The sequence below is a fragment of the Mixia osmundae genome, assembly GCF_000708205.1.
Source record: "Mixia osmundae IAM 14324 unplaced genomic scaffold scaffold_1, whole genome shotgun sequence".
Taxonomy (NCBI): Eukaryota; Fungi; Basidiomycota; class Mixiomycetes; order Mixiales; family Mixiaceae; genus Mixia; species Mixia osmundae.
The window spans coordinates 1302932-1326941 of record NW_014575563.1 but is presented as its reverse complement, the minus strand read 5'-3'; the positions used below and the strand labels follow the sequence as shown (position 1 = coordinate 1326941).

The 24010-nt window shown below is 55.2% G+C and overlaps 10 protein-coding genes across 10 annotated transcripts; 5 read left to right on the top strand and 5 right to left on the bottom strand.

Moving 5' to 3' along the window:
* Nucleotides 1-11: 11 nt before the first annotated feature.
* Nucleotides 12-3099, bottom strand: L969DRAFT_69522 (uncharacterized protein; the record flags this gene model as incomplete). The annotated part of the gene is made up of 2 exons (XM_014715577.1): nucleotides 12-1737; nucleotides 1795-3099. 2 exons carry the CDS (start codon nucleotides 3097-3099, stop codon nucleotides 46-48), a joined length of 2997 nt encoding a protein of 998 aa, XP_014571063.1. The 3' UTR covers nucleotides 12-45.
* A 609-nt stretch (nucleotides 3100-3708) lies between these two features.
* On the top strand, nucleotides 3709-4202 carry L969DRAFT_43588 (uncharacterized protein; the record flags this gene model as incomplete). Its single annotated transcript, XM_014715576.1, has 2 exons — nucleotides 3709-3802; nucleotides 3928-4202. The coding sequence occupies 2 exons, from the start codon at nucleotides 3709-3711 to the stop codon at nucleotides 4200-4202; spliced, it is 369 nt and encodes a 122-aa protein (XP_014571062.1).
* Nucleotides 4203-5313: 1111 nt separating this feature from the next.
* L969DRAFT_44257 (uncharacterized protein) lies at nucleotides 5314-8308 on the top strand (the record flags this gene model as incomplete). The annotated part of the gene is made up of 5 exons (XM_014715575.1): nucleotides 5314-5369; nucleotides 5423-5470; nucleotides 5528-6416; nucleotides 6463-6650; nucleotides 6709-8308. The coding sequence occupies 5 exons, from the start codon at nucleotides 5314-5316 to the stop codon at nucleotides 8306-8308; spliced, it is 2781 nt and encodes a 926-aa protein (XP_014571061.1).
* Nucleotides 8309-8419: 111 nt separating this feature from the next.
* L969DRAFT_91891 (uncharacterized protein) lies at nucleotides 8420-9546 on the bottom strand (the record flags this gene model as incomplete). Its single annotated transcript, XM_014715574.1, has 8 exons — nucleotides 8420-8562; nucleotides 8617-8667; nucleotides 8719-8786; nucleotides 8834-8941; nucleotides 8990-9093; nucleotides 9142-9212; nucleotides 9272-9390; nucleotides 9443-9546. The coding sequence occupies 8 exons, from the start codon at nucleotides 9544-9546 to the stop codon at nucleotides 8420-8422; spliced, it is 768 nt and encodes a 255-aa protein (XP_014571060.1).
* Nucleotides 9547-9620: 74 nt separating this feature from the next.
* L969DRAFT_84301 (uncharacterized protein) lies at nucleotides 9621-12823 on the top strand. The gene is made up of 9 exons (XM_014715573.1): nucleotides 9621-9870; nucleotides 9924-10006; nucleotides 10065-10180; nucleotides 10234-10289; nucleotides 10346-10753; nucleotides 10809-11952; nucleotides 12024-12553; nucleotides 12606-12653; nucleotides 12701-12823. Exons 1-9 carry the CDS (start codon nucleotides 9667-9669, stop codon nucleotides 12752-12754), a joined length of 2643 nt encoding a protein of 880 aa, XP_014571059.1. The 5' UTR covers nucleotides 9621-9666; the 3' UTR covers nucleotides 12755-12823.
* L969DRAFT_42382 (uncharacterized protein) lies at nucleotides 12805-14483 on the bottom strand (the record flags this gene model as incomplete). Its single annotated transcript, XM_014715513.1, has 5 exons — nucleotides 12805-13165; nucleotides 13223-13394; nucleotides 13445-13787; nucleotides 13849-14302; nucleotides 14353-14483. The coding sequence occupies 5 exons, from the start codon at nucleotides 14481-14483 to the stop codon at nucleotides 12805-12807; spliced, it is 1461 nt and encodes a 486-aa protein (XP_014570999.1).
* Nucleotides 14484-14550: 67 nt separating this feature from the next.
* L969DRAFT_84299 (uncharacterized protein) lies at nucleotides 14551-15756 on the top strand. Its single transcript, XM_014715572.1, has one exon. The coding sequence runs from the start codon at nucleotides 14589-14591 to the stop codon at nucleotides 15660-15662; it is 1074 nt and encodes a 357-aa protein (XP_014571058.1). The 5' UTR covers nucleotides 14551-14588; the 3' UTR covers nucleotides 15663-15756.
* L969DRAFT_152013 (uncharacterized protein) lies at nucleotides 15704-17207 on the bottom strand. The gene is made up of 4 exons (XM_014715571.1): nucleotides 17094-17207; nucleotides 16926-17038; nucleotides 16692-16873; nucleotides 15704-16664 (listed from the first exon to the last, which is right to left on the bottom strand). The coding sequence occupies exons 2-4, from the start codon at nucleotides 16952-16954 to the stop codon at nucleotides 15745-15747; spliced, it is 1131 nt and encodes a 376-aa protein (XP_014571057.1). The 5' UTR covers nucleotides 16955-17038; nucleotides 17094-17207; the 3' UTR covers nucleotides 15704-15744.
* Nucleotides 17208-17406: 199 nt separating this feature from the next.
* Nucleotides 17407-21744, top strand: L969DRAFT_91886 (uncharacterized protein; the record flags this gene model as incomplete). Its single annotated transcript, XM_014715570.1, has 4 exons — nucleotides 17407-17821; nucleotides 17877-20123; nucleotides 20172-20285; nucleotides 20336-21744. 4 exons carry the CDS (start codon nucleotides 17407-17409, stop codon nucleotides 21742-21744), a joined length of 4185 nt encoding a protein of 1394 aa, XP_014571056.1.
* A 53-nt stretch (nucleotides 21745-21797) lies between these two features.
* L969DRAFT_91885 (uncharacterized protein) lies at nucleotides 21798-23828 on the bottom strand (the record flags this gene model as incomplete). Its single annotated transcript, XM_014715569.1, has 7 exons — nucleotides 21798-22299; nucleotides 22357-22483; nucleotides 22535-22612; nucleotides 22667-22829; nucleotides 22904-23308; nucleotides 23369-23685; nucleotides 23744-23828. 7 exons carry the CDS (start codon nucleotides 23826-23828, stop codon nucleotides 21798-21800), a joined length of 1677 nt encoding a protein of 558 aa, XP_014571055.1.
* Nucleotides 23829-24010: the final 182 nt, after the last annotated feature.

Sequence of the window (24010 nt, the reverse complement as noted above, 5' to 3'; positions counted from 1 at the left end):
GCCTGCTCGCGCAAGGTTCGACTGTGAGCAAGTGCGACGGCCATATCAAACTTTGTAGCTTCTGGCGGGGAGCCACCATACTATTGTGCCAATCAGTGCATTGACATGGTGACGAGCAAACAAACTTACAGCTCTGTGCCAGAGATCGAGCATCTTGCGACTTGGATTGACCTCGAGATCCATGCTGCTACGATCCATTCGATCGAGCCATTCTCGAGGAGTGACGACGTCAAACTCGAGACCCGCTCGAGTAAGGTGCGAAAGGATGTCTGACCATTTGACTGATCGATCAGGACTGCAAATATGCACCACCTTGGGAACCACTGCCGCTTCTGTCACGTCCCAGATTGCCGCAGCTGCCCAATCGACAGGCAGCCAGTCGATCGTTTCATCCAACGCTGGCAGACAGCCGGTAATCTGATGCGACAGAATAAGCAGAGGCCAGCCTTCGCTTTTGTTCCATATGCCATGCTTCGTATCGCCGCAAAGCTGGCCAACGCGCAGGACACATATCCGATCAGACCGCGCTCTGAAGAGGAGCTGTTCTGCAACCCATTTGGAGCGTGCGTAGCCGATCGGTGCCGCCGTCTCGGCAGGATAGTCCAGCTTCTCGAGGATGGGACTTGGTTGCTGTATGACTGAGGCAGTGCTTGAGCAAAAGTAGAGACGGGCGCTGTGCGATGTCATCGAGCTGAATTTGAGTAGCTCGCGTATACCGACGAGATGATCGTCTTCAAAGCTAGAGAGAGATGCGTTAAAATTGACGGACCATGCAGCATGAACGATATCAGTGACGCTGTTCTCGAGATCGACATACACTTGGCGCGGTAGCCCAAAGGATTGTTTGGCGTAGTTCGCAGCTAAACACCGCGGGAATCTCTCGTCCTCGATGCTGAGGCCTCGTCTTTGTAGGCTAGTTCGTACTCGTTCAGCTGCCTGCTCATCACCGTCCGCCCGCACCAAAGCAACAATGACGACATCGGATCCCCACGGACTCGATGTGAGAATGTGAGCGCCCAGGGCGCCCGTAGCTCCAGTGAGTAAGACTGTACGTCTGCTACTGCGAATATCTCGAGGTGTGGAGGACGTGAAAAGCATCTTTTTGACTAGCGACTTCATCTCCGCTATAGGGTCGTCGACCGCGATCGTCGTGCCAGACCTCAACGCAGTGATCAAATGATAAAGTCGCGCCACCGAAGGCTGCTCGTAGACGATGTTTGACGGCAAAGCCTTTGCATCTGCCGGCAGAAGAGACTGTAGCTCGTTCCGAATTCGGATGGCTTGTAGCGAGCTGACGCCAAGATTGAAAAGGTCTTCGTCATCGCTTGTCAGCATGATCTGAGGTGGAAGTCCAAGCCTGATTGTATCTCGAATTGCCTTTCTGAGCTCGGAATCTCTAGTGTTGCCCAGGGAGCCTTTGGCACTTTGCTGATAAGCTAAGTCTATCTGGCTGGCGTACTCCTGCAAAGCTCGTCCCCGAAGGACTGTGCCTTTGCTCGACTTCGGTATTTCTGCTCCATTCGTGTAGATGATCATAGACTTCAAGATTTGGGCATAGTTTGGACTACTCTTATTGTGGGCTTCAATCACCTTCATGACCTCTTCTCGTGTGCCAGTCATTTCAACGATGACTCCGATCTGAGAACGATGTGCGCCGAACACGACGGCTGTGCTGATTGCTTGTGACCTGGTCAATGTGGACTCAATGCTGCCTGCAGCGACCTTCTTGCCGTTTTCCTGAGGTCAGCAAATCAGTACGGCGACCAACCAATCTTCCAATGAGAGCGCGCGCACCAAGACAAGTAGATCGTCCACTCGACCGGCGTAGCGCCATGCATGATCGAGCGTAGCATGCTTTTCGTACAGATCGCCAGTTGCGTACCTTCCATCGTTGCGGTTTCGAACGACGAGCGGCGGCCAAGCAGCGTCGACCACGAGCTCGTACCTCTCATCAGTTGCAGGCTCGAAGCGTAACATCTGTCTACCGGTCTCAGTATCATTTCGTAGCCATGACCAGGCCTGATCCGTCTCTGGGCTCAGGCGATCCGAGGTCAACAGGAAGCCGGCTTCGCTCGAGCCTAGCCGACTGACGAGATAAACGCCCTGACTTGTCAATGAGTCTCCCAGCTTCTCGTCAAGGGGAGCTCCGCCAGTGCTGACAAGAGCCATGGCTTTGAGCATCGCAATGCCAGGTTTGCTTTCAGACAGCAGACGCAATATATACGGCACGGTCAGAAAAGAGCGTATCTCTCGACAAGATGCGACTGCGCCGATCAGATGATCTGCTGTAATGCTGTATGTTGATGAGAAGAAGTAAGTGGTCGCGCGTGACACCATGGCTCTTAGCCAGTCCGAGATGCCGCCATGGTATAGTGGCGTAGTCGTCAATGCAGCGAGACTTGTATACGATGGATCATGACGATTCACTTCCGCCTCCCCTTGATCAGAAAGACAGCTGGTCCAGACCCTATGAGGGTGGCCGACAGGCTTTGGCATGCCAGTTGAACCGCTCGTGTGCATGATCAATGCGATCTTGTCGGGCAGCTCTGGCAGGCCTTGTGCAGGTACGACGATGTGCGAAGTCGCATCAGAGTGCCACGACGCTCTTGCGACCATTGCAAGCGTTGTACAGGACATGCTCGTCCTAAGCGCAGCTTCGGCCAAGCTCGATAGTGAAGAATGAGCGATCAAACGCGTCGCACCGGTCGTCGCACAGAGGTGGGCGACAGCCTCTGGGCTGTTTTGAGGCGCGATGAGTAGCACAGCACAATCTTTCTGCCACAGAGCACATAGCGTGACCAGAAAGTCGGCACAACTTGGCGAGAGAATAGCGATCGTCTCCGACTGCTCTTTCAGCGCAAGGCCGGCGGCCTCATAGGCTCGCCCAGCGGCTGCACTTGATCGCCATAGCTGATCGCATGTGAGACTGAGGCATTGCCATACGCCATGCTCGTCCAGCTCGGGGAAACCCGCGCAGAGCAGGCTAGGTTGCTTGAGTGCTCTGTAGCGCAACAATTCGTGTATTGAACGGATGCCATGATTGCGGGTCCGATTATGCTCGAGCGCATTTGCTGCTGTACATACAATGTGCGATGTCATGCGCAGCCACACTGGAAGGTAGTGATCATGAGAACAGCAATTTCAAGATTGCAAACAGATCGGGGCACGCAGTGCACGCAGACGCGTCAAAAGTAAACCGCAATGCAAATCTCGCGAAAACACTTTCTCGCGCCTATCAAAAGGCGAGCGCGAGATTTACACTCACTTCTCGCCGAACTTGGCGACAGACTCGACACATACTCTCNCTCGCGAAAACACTTTCTCGCGCCTATCAAAAGGCGAGCGCGAGATTTACACTCACTTCTCGCCGAACTTGGCGACAGACTCGACACATACTCTCAGCAGCGGTGCACTGCGCGATAGGGCAGCGCCGGAGCACTCCCAGTACATGTATCATATGTTGGAGCTGCAGAATAAGTCTACGGGTACGTGCGACTCGATCTTGGGCGCCAGACTCGACACATACTCTCGGCGGCGGTGCACTGCGCGATAGGGCAGCGCCGGAGCACTCCCAGTACATGTATCATATGTTGGAGCTGCAGAATAAGTCTACGGGTACGTGCGACTCGATCTTGGGCGCCAGACTCGACACATACTCTCGGCGGCGGTGCACTGCGCGATAGGGCAGCGCCGGAGCACTCCCAGTATATGTATCATATCTTGGAGCTGCAGAATAATTCTACGGGTACGTGCGACTCGACCTTGGGCGGCAAAGTGGGTCCTCGCGGGCCAGGCGTGGCCCGTAAGCCTTGAGTCGAGCCAGCCGAGACTGCACCGGCTGGATGATCCATCCGCCGGCGCACAAAGCTTGCCGCAGTATGAACAGCTCGGTACTGCTGGCAATGTGCCTGGATTGCTGCAACCTAGACCAGTCCAGCTCTGGCCGGCCCACGCAGCAGCCAGACAAAGTGGCTCGCGCTTGCTTGCCTATGCAGCTGTACGCTAGACATGCCTCTTTGGCTTGCTCAGACAGCAAGAAGGTGATCGCCTTTAGCCATAGTGGCGCGGCAATGGGAACGAGGTATTGGCAGCAGCCTTTGCTTGGACAGAGGACTTCAATCCGTCTGCGAGACAAAGGTCGCCAGGCTGCCGAGTGCTCCTTGGAGCTCGTTGCAGTCTCGTCATCAGACGACAAGCTTTAACCGAAGCACATCCGCATTGACAGCGAACATTGCATCGATTGGCTGAAGGCGTAAGCCAGCTGATGTAGCGGCCTGCAGAGGCGGATGGGCTCGTCACTGCTCGGATACCGTGAGAGCCTTCCTGGCGGCAAGCATCAGCTCGTATGCCATCAAACACATCTCGCTTACCCGTCAGTCTGCTTGACATGAATAAGCGGGCGAATGGAAAAGTGAGCAGCAGTCGGAGCAGAAGACCACTCGAGAGCCAGCACCGTTTGTCAAGGAATCAACCGCCAAAGTAGCTATAGCGGCTTGCGAAGTATAGCTAGCGGGCTGGATGACATCGAGTCGACGAGACATCAGCCTCAGTTCCGATGAGGGTTGTCATGCTGCCAGTCTAGGTCTGTGCACATTAAGTCGAGCGAGCGTACGACGAGCATCATCTTGTCGAGCGGCAATCGCGATTTTCGTAGGCTACTCGCAGCTAGCTGAGTAGCGTCGCATGACCGCCTGACACTCGTAATCGCTCGCTCACTGCTGCAAGGATAGATGCCAGCTGCTCGCTTTTGGCTTATGTCGAGTGATTGACATGATGACATTAATTGGTGGACGCGCGATGTCACCCATGTCAGGAACCCTGAGAGTCAAAAGACCGAGTCCTACCAAGACCACTCACGAGACACTCGCAAATTAAAATACTCCTCAGACGATGCAAAGCAGCCTGGGGAATTGCATCTGCAATGTGATCACAAGTGAATAAAGTACGAGCAAGTCGGCCAACGTTCGTACATTCGTGCGTCTGCTGCTTTTGAACGTGCTCCACATGGCGTCGCAAATCGCTGGGAAGAGTCTCACGTAGTCGCTGCACCGAAGCGCAAGCACGACAGGGCTAAGGTGAATTGACAGACTTGTCGCCAAGTTCAGCGCACAGCGGGTGCCGAGTTGCGGCCGCTAAGTTAGAAGGCGCGTCACGAGCTTCCCGTTTTCGCGATGGCTTTCGATCGCTTGGCCCAGATTCCGGTGCCCAGTATTGGCAGTTGCTCAGCCGCTGCGCAGGGCAGGGTGACGAGTACGCGCTTGTCGATCAGCTCAACAGCTCGACCAAGTACCACTGAGCGCATCGAGTGGCATTATGGCGGCGAGTAATGCCTCTGTGGCGACCAACTCGACAAAAGTCCCGTCGACAAGGTATGCAGCGTGCGCCGACACGTTGATCGCACGTTGATAAGGCATCATGACAGCATCCTTGCTTCGCCTCACTTTGATCCCACGGCAGTCAACTCAGCAGAGTAGGCTCAACATCGACTGTCGTGCATTCGCGTGATCTGATGACCTGATGCGCACAGTCCCTTCATCCTGTTCGTCATTCAGGCCTCGTTCATCATCATACTGTCCAGGATCCTCAACATCGGACTGCACAAGATCCGTCAGCCTCGCGTAGTGGCAGATGTCATCGCAGGCATCCTCCTCGGGCCCTCGGTTTTCGGGCGCATACCTCATTTCACGGCCCATATCTTCCCGCCGCTATCGCTGCCCTATCTCAATCTCGTGGCCAATATCGGTCTGGTCCTCTTCCTCTTCTTGGTCGGCCTCGAGGTCGACTTCAAGCTGCTCAAACGCAACGCAAAGTCATCCCTTGCAATCTCGGGCGTCGGCATGATTCTGCCGTTCGGACTGGGCGCGGCAGTCTCAGTGGGGATCTACGATCGCTTTATCAATCAGAGTGCCGTGTCATTCGGTCACTTCTTGCTCTTTGTCGGAGTCGCCATGGCGATCACAGCCTTTCCTGTTCTAGCGCGTATCTTGACCGAGCTCAAGCTTATGAACACCGATGTCGGCCTCACCGTTCTCGCTGCTGGCGTAGGCAACGATGTCGTTGGGTGGATCTTGCTCGCTCTTGCCGTCGCACTCGTCAACGCAGGCTCAGGTGTCACTGCTGTTTATGTTCTGCTTTGTGGTGTTGGCTGGACGCTGGCTCTCGTATATCTCGTTCGACCTCTCTTTCACATCCTCGCCCGCAAGTCTGGCTCGCTGGAGAATGGTGCTCCTACGACGGGCGTCATGACCGTTCTGGTCGTACTCATATTCGCTTCAGCCTGGATCACCGACGTTATTGGGATTCATGCGATCTTCGGCGGCTTCCTTGTCGGCGTCATCATGCCTCACGAAGGCGGCTTTGCGTCTGGCACCAACGAGAAGATCGAAGATCTGGTCTCCGTCCTCTTTCTGCCTCTCGTAAGCGCCACGCGAGCATGCTGGATCATGCTGAGTTTTGCTGCAGTACTTTGCCCTCTCCGGCTTGAAGACAGATCTCGGACTGCTCAGCGACGGCTCGATCTGGGGCTGGACGATTGCCGTCATTGTCGTCGCTTTCTCTGGCAAATTCTTCGGTTGTGCACTCGCTGCGCGTATGACCGGCTTCGAATGGCGCGAGTCTGCCGCAGTCGGCAGTCTCATGAGCTGTAAAGGGTCGGTCGCAAATTTGTCAGCATGACAGTCATTGCTCACATTCCTAGTTGTCGAACAGATTGGTCGAATTGATCGTGCTCAATATCGGACTCAACGCTGGCATTCTCAACAAACAGGTCTTTGCGATGTTTGTCGTGATGGCTCTCGTGACTACATTTGCAACTACCCCTCTGACGATGGCGTTCTACCCGGTCTGGTATCAGCAAGAGATGACAGAGAAGCGCAGAGCCGTGAAAGCTGGGCAGCACGAGCCCAAGCCAGACGAGCTCGTTACTCAAAAGGGCGCCTTCCGCGCTCGTTTCGTTGTCGTTCTCAGTCGTCTCGACCATCTGCCTTCGATGATGGCCTTTGTCAAATTGCTTCAACCGCCCATCACATACGACCGTGCAGTCAGCAAAGGCAACGCACTCTCCATGGCTGCCGCGAAGGACGAAGCCGAGCCGCTCAGTCCCGTCGATGCCTCGTACTTCGGCCAGCTCCAGAGCAGCTACAGCGTGGATGCCCTTCGTCTCATGGAATTGACAGAACGCTCCAGTGCAGTTCTGAAAGCTTCAGAGCTCGAGGAGACTGTCAAGGCCGATCCGCTTTCACAGATTTTCACCACTTTTGCTGGCCTCAATGCTATCCCGCTTTCGACCAAGACAGCCATCGTAGCTTCAGATTCTTTCCCGTCGACGGTCACAGACTTTGCTACAGAGCGGTCATCGGACATGATCATCATTCCCTGGAATGCTGCTGCGCCAGCCGTCGTGGTTCAAGAGACATCGTCGAGCTATTTCAACCCTTTCGAGTCCTTGTTTGGTGGCAAGAATCAGCTTAGTGGTACAGAGGCATCACCTCAGTATGCCAACTTTGTGCGAAACGTTTTCGCCGAAACGGCGTGCGATGTCGGTCTGTATCTCGACTATGGCACAGCGCCTGCCGTAGCTCCTGCTGGCAAACGTCATCTGTTCCTCGCCATGCACGGCGGTGTCGACGATCGCGCTTGCTTGCAGCTCATCGTACAGCTTTGCAGCGCAAACCCTGGTGTCACCGCTACGATCGTTCGCATTGTTCGTTCCGACGAGGCGACTGCAGATGACAACGAGCTCGAGACCAAGCATTCGCATACGCCGACCGGCTCATCGGGCGACTCGGTCAGGAAACCAGACATGCCTGTCTTGCTCGATCAATTCACCCTGGGCAGCAGTCACGTCAAAGATACCATGTACGGCCCTGCATCGACGCACAATCAGTTGCAGTCCGAAACGGCGGACGAGCTCCTGCTCGCACGCTACTTCTCGGACTCGCAAGATCTCGATCCGTTCCTCCGCACCGGTCTTCAGCGTGTGCAGTATTCGGTCGTCAAAACTGCGCGTCCGCTTTTCACGACGCTCGTCAAGGCTCGTCAGACTGCGCAAGCAAGCTCGACGCCCATTCTCATCGTGACAGGTCGATCTCGTCGTGGCGGTCTATCGCACCGCGAGGAACTGTCTGCTGTACTCAAGGGTCATGTAGAACAACACAATGGTCAGGTACCTTCTCTCGGCATTGCCGCTTCACCCGAAGTGCGCAAATCGCTCGGCGACGTTGCTTCAGCCATCGTTGGAACCAAGTGCCCGGCATCGCTCCTGCTGGTTCAGGCGAGCCTAAAGCATCAGCAAGCAAGAGAGCTCTAGAGGTCGTTAGCTCGCGGCCACCTTTGTCACTTCTGGGTTGTCTTATCTTCATATACTATAAAGGCTGTAGTGGGACACATGACATGCACTTTGTATCAAGTTCACAGCAATCTACGCTTGCGTGTCTTGGGCACGCCATGCGATGAGCTCGTCGAATCTGACTTTGTCGCCTCCGAATATGTCCAGCGCGCTACCGAAGGTGAGGTCGACCTTGCCTTTTGACAGACGATGGACAAGATCTAGATCGCTTATATCTATTGTGACGATCAGCTCATATCATGTGTGAAGCGGGCACAGGCAGCACTGACGTTTAGCGCCGCCGGCGTAAGTCACCGGTATCGAGCACCATTGGCCGAGCACTAGGGCCCTGTCAGTATGAAAGCACCGTGCGTGCCGATGAACGAGCGCACTTTGTACAAGATCCTCGTCGATGCCTCTGCAAAGACCTTCAACATCTGCTGCATGAACGAGCAACTCGCTATCATCGCCATCAGACAATGCATACGTCGTGATAATCTGACTGACCTGCAGTACTTGCTGACGAGATTGATAGACTCTTGAGTGACCTCCATGTCAGTGAGCAGTTGCCATCTGTTCATAGCGACGATCCATTTGTCTTCGCGTCGCCGACAGCTAAGCATGTGGATGAGCACGAGCTGTGCCGGCTGGAAGCGCACTCGCCTAATATCGATGACGAGCCGGTCTTTACCGATCAGCTCAGATAGACGAGCTAGTCGCTCTTCGTCGAAGCGCGCGGAGGGAAACAGATATGAGGTGACGATCACCTAGGTTGTGGGTCAGCTCAAAGTGTCTGAGCGGACACAGAGGCTCACCTTACTCGCGCCTGATTCGAGCCAGCTTTGCGCATTCGTTACGTCAATGCCGCCACCGATTTGCAGGGCATCTGCGCGACATAACGATCAGAGACCTCCTTGAAGGTCTCGAACAGGCGCGACAACGAACCTGGCCAGGCTTGTAGCGCCGCTCGAGCTGCTATATCGTTCCCGGGGCCTAGCTTGATGACATGTCCACCCTGCAATGCATGCTGCTTGTACAGCTCGGCATAGTAGGTCGACGGACGTCTGCAGTGCGGTCGGGTCAACTGCGTTCGTTTGGGAGCTTTACGGAGCTGACGTAGCGATAAAATTGGTCTTGAGCTCGGTGGTGTCGAGCGTGCCGCCGACAATTTGAGTCACAGCGCCATTGTGGATGTCGATGCACGGTCGAAAGATGGTCATAGACTGAAGGGGTTTGAGCCTTGCACGACTCGACGAGGGCACGCGCTCCGCACGAGCCACTCACTTTTCGTCGAACCGGCTGCGCGCCAAGTCAGTTTTCTAGGCTTCCGGTCAGCAATCATGGCGAGCCGACTCAGGAGCGTGGCAGTCAGCCTGCCTGCGACCAGGCGAGCATTGAGCTCTGCAGTCACTGCGACGCCGCGCATCTCCCACAAAGCCCTCACGCCTGAGCACAAAGCGCTCGAGCCCAGATCTCGCTATGCCGGCGCACTCACCTCGAGGAAGCTCAGCTCGCAAGCTGCTTCTCGCATAGACACCGACAGAGTGCGTTGCTCGTGCTGCCCAGGCGGATATATCAAAGTCTCAACCACGCACAGGAAACGATTGTTCGACTCTTGTACTCCATCGCCTCGCGCAAAGAGGTCGAGCGCTACTTGCGCATCTTCTCGACGGCCAACAAGTCAGCCACTGTGCTTTATGCAGCGTATTTACAGTCTGATCACGAGCGGGTGACGCAGATTCGCCGTACTCAAGATTGGTGGAGCTATCCTCACTCAGGAGCTGGACGATCTCGCTCTCTCGCTCAGCTTCCTCAACCGGGTCGGCCTGTACCCTGTCGTCCTCCATGGCATGGGTGAGTCTGATACGCGAGCAATGTCGACAAGGGTTGACAAAGTTCGTGCTTAGGCCCACAGCTCAACCAGCTCCTCGAAAACGCTGGCGTAGTGCCAGATTACATTGATGTCAGACGCCCGACCCCCTGCTTTTGCGCCTGCTGAGATAGCGCTCACGTCGACAGGGCATTCGCATTACGGACGCAAAGACACTCGAGGTTGCCCGCAAGGTGTTCCTCGAGGAGAACTTGAAGCTCGTCGAAGCGCTCGAAAAGCTCGGCACTCGCGCTCGTCCAATCCCCAACGGCGTCTTTACCGCCGACTACCTAGACAAGGACAAGTATGGCTTTGTCGGAAAGATCACAAAAGTCAACAAAGAGCCTATTGAGTCTGCCATCCGAGCCGGCGCATTACCCATCTTGACTTCACTCGCCGAGACGCCATCGGGTCAGATCCTCAATGTCAATGCCGATGTCGCTGCTGGCGAACTCGCTAAAGTCCTCGAGCCGCTGAAAATCGTCTTCCTGAACGAAAAAGGCGGTCTCTTCCACGGCGTCACCGGAGAGAAGCTCAGCGTAATCAATCTTGACGAGGCAAGTGCTTGTCAGCTTCTGTTCTCCGTGAGGCAGCTCTGAACAAGGCTTGCAGGAATACGATGCGCTTATGAAAGAGTCCTGGGTCAAATATGGCACCAAGCTTAAGCTGCGCGAGATCAAGGAGTTGCTAGAGCATCTTCCCCGCTCTTCTTCGGTTGCCATCATCTCGGCCGACAACCTACAGAAGGAGCTTTTCACAGACTCGGGCGCTGGTACACTCATTCGAAGAGGTTACAAGCTCTACAAGCGCGATTCTATCGAGGCTGTCGGCACAGACAGACTACGACAAGTCTTTGCAGAACGTGATCCCGAGATCACAAGCGGAGACAAGTCAGTAGCGGAAGTCTTCAGTGACCTTAAGAAGACAGACTACTCCATCTACGGCGATGAGCCATTCGATGTCGTAGCAGTGGTTTCTCATCCACCTGGAGAAGCTCCCGTCATGACGAAGCTCCTCACGAGCAGGAATGGCGTGCTGAACGCAGTGCTCGACAATGTCTGGTCAAGTATCAAGAAGGACTACAAGAAGCTCTTCTGGGCTGTCAAGGCAGCAGACGAGAACCGGGCTTGGCACTTTGAGCATTCTGATGGCTCCTTCTCGCGCAATGGCAAGAGCCTCTTCTACTATGGCGTACAAGATATCTCAGAAGTTGAGGCTGCCGTTCGTGACCTGGAAGCGAAGGGCCGCATTCCGCGATCGTACTTGCCAATATCTTACCAGTCGAGCTCAGCACCTCAGCCGCCATCATCCGGCGCAGCCAGTCGTCGATACTCTACCCGAGCGGGCGGTCGCCCGACAGTCAGCAGCTCGCCTGTCAGTCAGCGTCGAGGCTACGCCACCGCTGCTGAGCCAAAGCGTATCGCTCTCATTGGTGCTCGTGGCTACACTGGCTCGAATCTCGTATCCTTGATCAACGGCCACCCCAATATGGAGCTAGCTCACGTGTCATCTCGCGAGATGGTAGGCCAGAAGCTCGAAGGTTACACAAAGTCAGAAGTTCGCTACGAGAATCTGGACCCAAAAACCATTCAACAATTAGAGGAAAGCGGCGCGGTTGATGCTTGGATTATGGCTTTGCCCAACGGCATTTGTGCGCCCTTTGTGGCGGCCGTCGATGCGGGTAAGGGCAAGAGTGTGGTCATCGACCTTGGAGCAGACTACCGTTTCAACGAGGAATGGACTTATGGTTTGCCGGGTGAGCGATTAACCTGAACTAGAAGAAAGAACACCAAGGGGCTCATGTAGTGCGCACATTGCTGTATGCAGAGCTGTATTCTCGTGAAGCTGTACGCAACTCGAAGAGAATCGCCAACCCGGGCTGTTATGCGACGAACAGCCAATTGCTTCTCGCTCCTATCTTGCCTTATCTCGCTGGCCAGCCCACTGTCTTTGGTATCTCGGGATTCAGCGGCGCAGGCACAAAGTCGGGTACGACGCCCAAAGTCTCAGCAGAGGATCTCGGAGGCGGTGTACGTCCTTACGCTTTGACAGATCACATTCACGAGCGCGAAGCCGGCTACCAGCTCTCCAAGCTCTCGAGTGCTGATCCTGTCACTGTCGCCTTTGTCCCTTCTGTTGCGCCTTGGTTTCAAGGCATCATCTCGACTGTTTCTGCGCCACTGAAGCAAGAGATGACCGCTCGTGATCTTAAGAGCCTCTACGAAGAGAAATACGGCAACGAGAAGCTCTTGACGATTCAAGCGGCCGTGCCTGAGATCAAAGATATCAGCGGCAAACACGGTTGGAAAGCGGGCGGCTTTCAAGTACATTCGGGTGGCAAGCGCATCGTTGCAGTAGTGGGTCATCATTGCGTTGCTTCTGGCTTCGATGCTTACCAGATGATTGCAGGGTGTGCTCGACAACCTGCTCAAAGGTGCTGCTACTCAGTGTCTTCAGGTCGGTCACGCTCCGTTCTGTCGCGATGTTGCTGACGAGGCTTGCAGAATCTCAACCTCGCGTTAGGGCTCGACGAGCACGCTGGCATACCCCTCGATTGAGCAGATCTTGCTACATTGTACAAAACTGACGTCCATGCATTCTAAAGTTCTTACATCGCCGGCATCCTGCCTTCCCCTAACCACGCACTCTCTGCAAAATCGACTTGACCAAAGCGTAGAAAGGTCGTGATGCCTCGATCGACTACGCAGAGCAAGACGTTCTTTCGGGCTTGTTTGAGCTTCACGAAAGGCCAGTGCCGACGCGGCACTTTCTTTGTGATCCATCTGGGAAGACGTGAGTGGATCCAATTGATGATTTTTTCGGGGAAGGTGCGATTTGGCATCTGACGAGGCGTTCGCGGTGGGCGAGGCGTTCCTCTCTGCACGCGCGGCGGCGGTGTCAGTGCTTCGGGCAGCGACTCGAACAGGTGCGATAGCTGCCACAGACTGGGCACGACTGACTTTTGTCCGCTGCAAGTAACCAGTATGTGCATGAGCCGATGTTGCTCAAGCAGTAGTGTTGCTCACTCTAGTATGACGACTTTATAATCTGGCTCGGGCAGGGCAGTCTTGCGCGTTTTAGTGTTTGGCTTGTAGATGTGGTAGAATACACGCAATTCATCTTCAGGAGGTCCTATGAGGGCTGGTGGCGGGTCTAGGTGACCGCTCCGAATGATCTGGATAGAGCTGAAGAGATCGTCTGCCAAAGAGGGTCAGGACGATTGCGAATGCTTATGAATTTCGACTTACCGTATGTGATAGCTGCAAGATTCGAAGATAGTGGCTCGGGGCATAATTGTACATCGATGCGACGACGGGCGAGACCATTACGATCCAGTGTAGGGAACGATTTTCGCAGTCCGACACAGTTGAGGAGCGTCGTTTGCGTTACACGCTGTGCCCTTCTCGCCACTTGTCTCAAATTCTTAGCTAGCCTTCTTATGATACGTCTCAACGTAGAACTGATTCGCGAAAGCCAGATGGACAGCTGATTCGGCCGTACTAGTCTTGCGACTCTTTGTCGCGCGAGAGCTGTCTCGGTACGGTTCGCTCGAGCAACGGTATATCCCAGCCTGCGCAAGTAGGAGTAAGTCTGTCGCTCCCATCGCTGAACGTCAGCCTGTTCGATGACGTGAGACAGCCACTCGGCTGACCTGGTATTTGGGCATACTGAGGCTGTCAGAGCCAATCATGAGAGCAAAGGCTTCTTGCACGCTCATGGGTACCGAGGGCTCCCCTGTCGTCTTGTCTGCGTTCCAGCATTCTATTGCACCCCTCTCGATGAGATACAGTGCTTCTTCGGGCAGAAGCTCGAGTCGTTTCCGCTCTGCATGGTACAAACCCATTGAGAGGAAATGAATGCCGTAGCCTGGACCTGACAGACTGGCGCGACCCAGCTGAGGATGCCATATGGCAAGGTTGTGCTGTTTGGCAGCATGACGACGTTCGCCAGCGCCTAGCGCAGAGAAAAGAGCGTCTTTGGATTCGGTGAGCAGATTGGCCTGACTCGAGGCATTCTGAGCGGTCGGCTCATAGTCCTTTTCGCCTCTTTTCGGAATGAACGGTATGAGAGCTTCATTCGAGTCGTCTATACCACGTTTCTTCGTGCTGCAGCCTTGTGTGAGCGCACTTGCAGCAGTCCAGAGGAAATGGGTTACCTCTTATACATCTTTGACAGTGCGCGCCAGTCTGGCATCTCTTCCTCGCCAGCATCTTCGTCTGCTTGTTCGCCGGCTTTGGGAAGAAGGGAGACGTTGATGATATCTTCAGATGGCGCAGGATCGTCCATGGGAACTCGAGGAGTCGCTGTCGTCGTGTGACTAGAAAAAACGCGTCGATGGATTGACATTCGATTCGGCGTCGATGTCGATTCTGATGCGATAGACAGCTGATCATGGCAGGCAGCAATGGCGCACCTCGCGCTCAGCCTTTGACCAACTTCTTTGGTAGCACAAAGTCGTCGACGCCAGCGAGAAAGACAAAGTCTGCGTCGAGTTCTGGCTTGTTGCCCGCACAGTTCTACCGAGCACCAGATCCACCTAAACCTGCCAAGCCGGGTACAAGCATGTCAACAGCGGTCAAAGCGCCCAAGATGGTAGCCAAGCCTGCTTCTTCCGAGAAGAAACGACAGGAATACGTCGAGCAATATCCTACAAAGGCCCTCATGGTCCTACCGACTGGTAAAATCGTCGAACAGCCCAACCGACCCGAGCCTCCCTCGTTCAAATCCGAAATGGAGCTTGGAAATCTAGTCAGGAGAGAGTTGACGCCTCAGGCAGAAGCGGCGGAAGTGCTCAAAACGCTAGGGAAAGTCAATAACCCGGTCACGCATAGCGATGTCTACTCTCGCACGATCCACATCGTCTCTTGCACGACGGGTCATCAGATGCAGAATGGTCCTGGTGGGGGTAGTGTGCCCGGCTGGAACAAGGCGAGAGCGATCAAGATCAAACAGCAAGCCGACGAGCGCATCAACGATATCTTTGCAAGAGTATCTGTCTACTTCAATGGCTACACGGGTGAAGATCTTAGCAATCAACAGCTCAAGCGCCTGCTCGAGCAAGGCGGTGGCAGATGGTCCTTTGCGTTCGGCAAGAGACATATCACCCACGTCGTCACTGCGACCGGTCTGTCGGGTTCTAAAGCGGACAAAGAACTCAACGCGCGCAAGAGCTCGACTTATATCGTCAGACCCGAGTGGATCGTCGATTCTGTCGCTGCTGGTCGAAGGTTGCCAGAGTCGATGTTCGGCGTGCTAGAACGAGATTCGCAGGCAAAGATTAATACGGTGTTCGAAAGCAGAGGGCCTGCAAAGACTTCCACACTCGAATTTGATCGCATCAAGCTGGACAGAGAACGGACGAGATCGCTTACGCCTGCTCTACCTCTAGCAACTCAGACGATTGTCCTGGACAGCGACGAGGACGAGCCGGGCATGATGCCGCCAAGCGGGCAGAGGCAGCGGTGATGATTGTGCAGAGAGCTTCTCAGTGATCTGTTGTTGCTTGCTGTTGTAGTCTGTAAGATATTGTACCAACAAAGACTGCAAATCACATGACAACACAGTCGTTATCCTGCTGACGAGACAGATGATCCACAAATCCTGCATCCCTCGATCCCTGCCCGCCGCCTTGTAGCATGACGATGAGAACGCCGGCATTGTGGGGGTCGAGATGAGCAGAGAGGTTGTACTTTTGCATGAGGCCTTCTATTGCTGGCTTGATTTTCGCCTGATGGCCGGGGGAGTGAATGCCTTTGCCGACGATGATACGTAATTGCTGCGCGCCGCTATTTTGAGCTTGTTGGACTGATTGCTCTGTTCGCTCTATAGCCTCCTGGACAAATAGTCCGTGCAGGTCGATCGTATTGGGTGGAGAATTCTTATTGTTCTCGTTAAATATCCACTGGCTGGCCTGTTCGTTCAGACGGGTCTTATTGGCTTGATGTTGATGTCCTTCGTCTGCAAACCGTTTTGCGCCGGCACCATCGCCTTGATCGTGCGCGCGGTGAGCTTTATCGAAACACGCGCCCATCAGGTTGCCTTCTGTGATTGCCTGATTGCGCAGTGAGACATAATGCTCGTTGCTCGCATTGATCATGTCTTGATTCTGTATGGTTCGCAGATCCAATTTGAGCGTCCCATCGATCGTGCCGTAGTAGTAAGATATCCGCCGTCGATAGCGTGCCGCCGTCATGGTAGGTTGTAGCAGAGTCGCATGAGGAGACGTCAGGGTGAGCAAACGACGAGGCGTGAAGCAAGATAGGAAGCGAAAGGGAGTAACATGCGAAAACATTTCATCAACGTCTGCCCGAGCGGGCGAGAGCGACTTGCGAACCTGCGGATGATGCGGTCCCACAGCATGCGAATTAGACTGGGTGAACTGCTGGCTATGCTGTTGTCCGCCGTTGTAGGCTCCCTGTGAAGGATGCCACTGCTGGCCTCCCTGTCCCGACTGACCGCCATAGCCGCCTTGCATCTGCTGTTGACCATAGCCGCCTTGCATCTGCTGTTGTTGACCGTAGCCTCCCTGCGACTGCTGCTGACTGTGTATGCCTTGCTGTTGCTGGCCATAGCCGCCCCCACCGCCGCCGCCGCCACCACCACCTTCTTGCTGTGCCTTCTTAGCCTTGTAGTTGCGGTACCATTGTTTCGCTTTGGGCAGCAGGAACCGCTTCAGTCTGTGTCAACACAGTCAACACACGTCTCTGTTCCGTGTCGGGAGAAGCTGACAAGCCGATGACCTGGCCTTGCATCGACATGATGCTTCAAGGGCGAGTCGCAAGCGTCGCAAGAGGCGATGATGAGCCTGATGAGTCGGTAGATGTCCGACCAAGTCGACCGATCTGCCTGGCGCCCGGCTGGCGAATAAACTTGAAAGACGCCAAGAGCGCGACTCACCTTGGATCCCGAAGCGATCGCTCACTTGCCAGCCAGCATGCGCTGACAGAGTCATCTCTACATCACCACCACGCGCTATCGAGCCACAGCTCTCGATCGAGCCGCTCACCAAGTCACTAGGCCCATTGACGCCAAATCGGTCATCGAACGTGTCGACGGAATCAAACGAGCTCTTCCAGCGGCTTCGGCGGCATAGGCAGGCGCACGGAGTTTGCGCTCTTGCCAAGAGACTGGCGACAGCGCTCGTGCGCGATCGTCTGTCTCGCTGTGCTCTGCTGCCTGACGCGCGGCAGAGCCAGATCGTCGCCAGTGCATGAGCAAGCCTACTCTTCACGAGGTCTACGCCTCGAGAGATCTCCTCAAATTCAAGAGCTTCCTCTCTGCAGGTCGTCGTGGTCCTCACGCGGGCGGCTCGAGTGCATCGGCAGCTAGCCTGTCGCGTTCGCCGAGATGGGAAACAGGCGGATCTCAAGCTCCTTCGAGTCAGGTCAACCAACGCGATCTCATGGGTCGGACCGTCTTGCATCTCGTCGTAGCGGGACCGGATGAGTCATGGCGATTTGACTTTTGTGAGGCCTTGCTGGTCAATTCGAATGTCAACGTCAATCTGCAGGACACAGAATCTGGCTGGACTGCTCTCCATCGAGCGCTGTATCATGCCAATCTCAACGCCGCTCGCGCTCTGATTGCTCACGAGAACATAGACCTGCGTCTGCGCGATAACGAGGGTATATCAGCGTGCTCTATGGCGAATCTGAGCATTTGCTGAAATCATTCGCGCAGGTCTGACTGCCTTTGACTTGTATAACACGACCGTCGATGGTACCGCGCCAGACCTCAGCGCACCTGACGGAGCTCGCACAGAGCTCTTCACTTGGGGCGACAATCGTAATCATGTTCTTGGCACGCCGGGCGATAATGACCGCGTCCAACCCGAACGGGTCAAGATCAAGCATAGCGAAGGCAGACGGCCAACCGGTCGAGCGGCCTTCGACCCCATCGGTGTACGACAGGTTTCGATGGCGAGAAATCACACTGCCATTGTCACAGATGAGCGCTCGAGCAATATAAGACTGTGTGGATTGGGCGGACTAGGCCGACTGGGTCGTTCACTCAATAGTGCCCAATACTCGCTCGACAACCTGCTCGGCATTCCAGGAACAATCATCAGCGTCGCCACTGCTCAGGATCATACGATCATCATAACCTCGACGGGGGATTGCTGGACTTTTGGCTCGAACCGCTACTTGCAGCTTGGCTACGCTCCCGATGTGTCGTCTGCTGGCACTCCTAAGGCTAGCGCTACCGCTGAGCCTGTACAAATTGCGCCCAAGAAGGTCACTGCTGTGCTCAAGAAGGAGTACGTCCTCGGTGCAGCAGCTAGCAGATTCCACAGTGTCGTCTTTACAGCCGACTCGCTGTATACTTGGGGTACGAATAATGGTCAGCTGGGCTACGCCTCCAATGCGACGCCGACACAAGCTGTACCGCGCAAAGTCACCACCGTCACGCTGCCTGTACTACAAGTCGCTGCCGGAGACTATGCCACAGTCTTCTTGCTCGCCAACAACGAAGTTTGTGTTCTCACGCGGGACATCTATCAAAAGCTCAGCTTCCCAGCCGTCAACGCATTGACGGCAGGCGTCTATCGCCCGCCTCAGATCGCGGCCAGGCCTGCTATAGTCCGCATCAACGGGTCAGGCACTTCTTTCGTCGCAGTCTCCTCGATCGGCGACGCCTTCTGGTGGTCTCACGATAGTCCCAGCGCGGGCAACGATCGCGAGATGAAGCATCCTCAGCGTGTCTGGGATCTCAGGACGAAGTTCTCTGCCGTCATCGATGCCGCGGTCAGCGGCCAAGAAGTTCTACTGTGTACGAAAGCAGGTCATGTCTACTACCGATCCAGGCGGAGCGATCCGCCAAAAGGCAGCGCGGATCCGCGCTCGCTACTGAGCTCCACCGGTAATAGCAGGAAACTCTTCAAGTTCTCTCGCGTTCCGTTCGTACAGCGCGTCATCAAGGTTGCTGCAAATCCCAATGGCGCTTTTGCCGCCGTTCGACTGGACGCTATGCTGCCATCGGTGGAGCTAGCCGGTCGATCGCTCGCTGTCGATCTGCTTGATCTCATACCACACTACCTGGGCTTTCCATCAAATGCGGGCTCAACTGTGCAAGAAATGATGGGCAATAGTAGTGGCATTTCCATCGATGCTGACGAGAACGAATCAGATGCTGTCGCAGTCGACGCAGACATCTTCTTGCTTAACGAAATAATGACACGTCTGCCTGATCCGGCGTCGACTGCCGTCTTTGACGCCGCTGCCGGCGCCGATCTCAAATTCATCGCGGGACCCCTTACTTTCTATGCGCACTGTTCGGTGCTCGCAGCGAGGTGCGCCATGCTCGGCGACCTCCTCTTGACAAAGTCGTCGACCATTGACGGCTTTGATTTGAGCGATGATCCGAGTGGATTCTCAGCAATATCGGTCGTCGGCTTGCATCCTCTATCTCTCCTCACTGTTATTCACTATCTCTACACGGATAACGTGCTCTCTCTTTGGGACACTCGCATCTTCGAGCAGGTGACGCGCAAGATTGGTCAGCAAGTCTTGCATCCCGACGTGGCAATCAGGCCCGTCGATATCAAGAATGACGTGCAGACGCTTGCACGGAAGCTCGGTCTATCAGAACTAGAGGCTTGCTTGAAGCCTGCACTGAAGCCTCGGCCGCAACTTATGCTGTCTCGTGACATGACACGCTTGCTCGAAGAAAGTGTCTGGCCTTGCGATGTCTGTCTCGACCTCGAAGACGGCTCGATTTCCTGCCATTCTGCTATCTTGCGCGCACGCTCGCCTTTTTTTGCCACCTTCTTCGACGAGGCCGACTGGTCAGCTCGACGACGAATCGAAGCACAGGACGAGCCTGATCAACAGCTACACATAGACTATACGCATCTACGCCTTGATACCATCTCTCGAGTATTGCGCTTCATCTATACCGACGACGAATCGATGATTTTCGACGATCTGAGTAGGTCTCACGCTCATCAAAGCCTGCCCATTCTGACGCGCATGACAGATTCATCGAACGCGAACGACTACATTGGTCATGTCATGATAGTCATGGCTGTGGCTAACGAGCTATTGCTCGATCGCCTTAAGAGCGCGTGCAGTCGAGTCTTGCTCCACTTTGGTATGCGCACATGTTCCTGGCCGATGATAGTAGCTCACGGGGACTTGCAGTGCACACACACAATCTGGCTTCGATACTAGAAGAGGCGGACATCTACGATGCCGACACATTACGCGAGAGCTGCATGCTTTACGCTTCCAAGAATCTCGAAACTTTGCTGGAATCGCGCTTGCTCGACAATATGTCAACGCACGTCCTACGCGGACTCTCGAAGCGATGCAGCATTGCGCAGAGCGACAGGCATCCGATGTCACGCACTGTCCGCCAGATCATGATAGACGAGCTCGTTGCACGTAATGCGGAATATCTTGCGAGTCTTGACCTCGGTCGCGAGTTGCCGAGCAATGCAAGACGTTGGCGACGCGATCAGCGATCCGGAATTTCGCCCATGCCGGCCGAGATGGCGCTCTCGCCAGGGAGTTCCACATACGATTCGCCCGCGCCTTCACCGGCGATGCGCCCAGCTGACAGATCACCTGCTGCTTCGCCTGCTATCGTGCCGAGCAGTGGCAACGAAGATATCTTTGAGATGGAACTCGAGCCCGTGCCTGCACTTGCGCTCTCGCCACCTGAGGCTCGTAGCTTCTCGGAAGAGCCGACCAGCCGCGAAGCCACGCCAGGCAAGCCATTCAGCTGGCAGCGTCAGATGTCGAGCTCGCCTGCGCCTGCTAGCTTGCGCGACATCATGGCAGGTCAGGCACAGCCGGTACAGCGTGCCGCAACACCAAAGCAGTCAAGTCAGCCGCTTGCTGGTATGTCGACGACCCCAAGAAGCTCGCAAAAGGGCAAACAGCGCGTTCTGCCTATATCGGACTTTCTCGAGCCGACGAAAGCGACAGCATCGCCAGCTGCGCCGGCATGGTCTACGCCGACGAAAGCATGGGCCACGCAGACCGTGAAGCCAACGCCATTTGACTTTAGCATCGGAGCCTCCCTCACTCCCGTCGACACGCCGTCTCCTCGTCGTCATTCCGGTTTTGCTGCGCCTGTGACTTCGCCAAAGTCAGGTCCCGCTGCGGCTGTGACAACACCGAGGTCGGAGGCAGTCGCTACCAATGGTCCACTGATCACGCCCATGCGGCGACCTTCGGGACAAGGTCGGGCAGCAAGCAGGAGTGCAGTGCAAGAAGTGCCATGGTCGTATCAGGCGCCTGTGATGAGTCATGTTGGGTCAGCTGGCTCGCCTTCTGCTTCATCGTTTGCAGCCATCACGCAAGAGCAGCAATCTCACGGCGCATTGCTCAAGGGATTGGTCGCACCACGCAGTCTGGCAGAAATCCAAGCGGAGGAGGCCGTGCAACGTAAAGCGGCGGAAGCGGACAAGCAACGTGAGACAGAGTTTCTTGCCTGGTTTGAAGCGGAAAGCCAGAGAATCAATGGTAGCAATCCTGCAGGAGCAGGAGCAGGAAGAGGACGTGGCCGCAAGAACAATCGAAAGCAGAGCGCACGATTGTCTTGAATGTTGTAATCGTAACAAAAATGATTAATGATGCTACAAAGGGGCATGCCCATCTATAATCTCTTGAGACCACGCTTCTTGGGCGCAGCTGATGATGGCGCAGGTTTGGCGGTCTGTGGTGGCGCTGTTGTGCCTGCGCCCATTGCCGAAGATACTGACCGCTTTTTACTTGCTAGGGCTGCGTCAGGCTGTGTTAGCATGACGGGCGAATTGAGCGTAGCAGATGCTTGTAGCGGTAGTGTCGCTGCGCTCTGACCGTTTTGGAAAGAGACAGAAGGAGACAGTGGCGCAGATGTGGGCGTAGCTTTCCGCGGCTTATCTGAGCCGGATAGCTTGGTTTCGCAAACGGGCGAAGCTGACTTTCCGAGTACACTGGTCGCTTGTGCTGTCCTTTTCGTCTCTGCATCGGGTATATCGAACTCGGCAGGTCGTATACGACTGGCGTGTACTGAGGTCATCAGGCGGGCTTGGCTTGCGTAATCCTCGTAAGCCTCTAGTAGAAGTCTGCCTGCTTCCTCATGCAGCGCAGATTCGGCGTTCGGGTAGATAAGCAGACTATGGGCCGATCCTTCAGCCTTGTGCGGCGAGCGCGAGGAAGAAGAAAGGGCTTACCATTTGACGACACTGAGGACATGACCGATACCGTAGTCTCGCCGCCAGTCCTTCTTGAGCGTGTTCACACAGATCTCACCCGTCAAGGGCGCAACATTGGGATGGAATATCTTCGTCGCAAACCGGCCTGCTTGCGGACATCAGCGTCAGGACGAGTGCGGTCGAAGCAAGGGCGCACATTTAGGCGGCGATGTCGGGAACTCTGGCGTGAACTCGAACTGGACCTTGAAGTAGCCTCCTGCGTACGGCGTACCAGCTGTAAATGAACTATCAGCATGCACGACATAGTTCGGGGATGGAGAGGACTCGCCTGGTCCTTCTAGCCAAGCTTGAAAGGCGAGGATGTCGCGGTCATCTGGAACGATTCGAATGCCTTCTAGCGGACTGTTCTGCAGCGTGAGCAGCTCTTTGGTGATCTTGCGCAGTGCGGCTTGGGAGAGCGACATTGCGCTCGCTTGCCAACTGCTCGCAGGCTGGCGAGGGACGGCGTTTGTTTCGGCGTGGAATGTCAATCAATTCTGGGCGCGATCGCGATTTTCAATGTCACCGACACGTCATCATCACTATCGTGCGCATACTCGAGTACAAGGAATGCAATCGAGCTGGAGTTGCTAGACAGATCAAACGTGCACGAGTTCTGGAACTTATGCAGCATGCTTTGCCTTGCCAGCCTGGATCGAGCGCAATGGTCAGCAAAGATCGAGCAGACTGCTCTTGCCAAACGCACCCTAAGCTTTCGGACGTAAAAGCTGAGCTCTTCACCTTCGAGGATGTAGCCATCAGCACGGCCGGATTGGCCGGGTCGTGATGAAAGGAAAGCGTAGAGACGGCCGGCCTGGAATTGGGTCTCGAGCAATGGGTCGAGCTTGCCCGATAGGCGACGAGATGCGAGCTTGCGAACGACCTGAGCCGATTGCTTGACAGGCTCGACGGTCTTGTCTTCCTTTGCGGCCTGTGCGTGCCAAGCTGTACATGAGCATGCATGACTGCATGCTTTAGACCAGAAACGCACCTTGCCCTTCTTGGTGGCCGGCTGACCGTAGTGAGACTCGTACCATTGGCGGAAAGGCGTAGCGTCGATCTGGACGATAGAGCCCTTGACGAGCGTGTTCGTACGGACAAGCTCGTTGTTGGAAGCGTTGTAGACGACGCCAATGATGCGAGTCTTTTTGGTGCAGTGCTCTGACGCCCAGGCATAGTTGCCCGACTCGAGTCGGAGTGCACGTCGCTTGAGGTTACCGCCGCGAGTACGAACGTCGTGAATACGCTTGGCGCCTAGCTTCGTCATTGCGGGCTGACGGCCGAGCTCAAACTTTCTCTTCTTTCGGTCTGTCAAGGCAATGGCAACGATAAGCTCATGCGATAGCCTCAAGGTGTCATGACTGACATTGTGCACGCTTGGCGCCAGTGGCCGACCGCTTGTGGCGGGAATCTCTTGCGATACCTGCAGAGAGAGCGAGGAGGGTCAGCATGCCTTGTACGTCCCCTGCTGAGAGACATGGCAGTGTCGCTGATGGGCCTGATCTATTGCTCTGCTGCTCTCATTCGACGCTCGTCGACAGCGACGATCAGCAGCGCTGCGACACTGGTGGATGTCACTGCTTGCACTCGAACTCGTCGCATTTGCAGGAGAATTGTGAACATTGACGAGGCC

Bases quoted from the DNA above. Each gene is read 5' to 3' on its own strand.
- L969DRAFT_84301 (XM_014715573.1), top strand. From the start codon at position 9,667: ATGGCGAGCCGACTCAGGAGCGTGGCAGTCAGCCTGCCTGCGACCAGG. The intron at 10,754-10,808 runs GCAAGTGCTTGT...CAAGGCTTGCAG, and splicing joins GCGTAATCAATCTTGACGAG to GAATACGATGCGCTTATGAA. The intron at 12,554-12,605 runs GTGGGTCATCAT...AGATGATTGCAG, and splicing joins GCAAGCGCATCGTTGCAGTA to GGTGTGCTCGACAACCTGCT.
- L969DRAFT_84299 (XM_014715572.1), top strand. From the start codon at position 14,589: ATGGCAGGCAGCAATGGCGCACCTCGCGCTCAGCCTTTGACCAACTTC.
- L969DRAFT_152013 (XM_014715571.1), bottom strand. From the start codon at position 16,954: ATGTCGATGCAAGGCCAGGTCATCGGCTT. The intron at 16,874-16,925 runs GTCAGCTTCTCC...GTGTTGACACAG, and splicing joins CAAGGCCAGGTCATCGGCTT to ACTGAAGCGGTTCCTGCTGC. The intron at 16,665-16,691 runs GCGGCTATGGTC...AGCAGATGCAAG, and splicing joins TCAACAACAGCAGATGCAAG to GCGGCTATGGCGGTCAGTCG.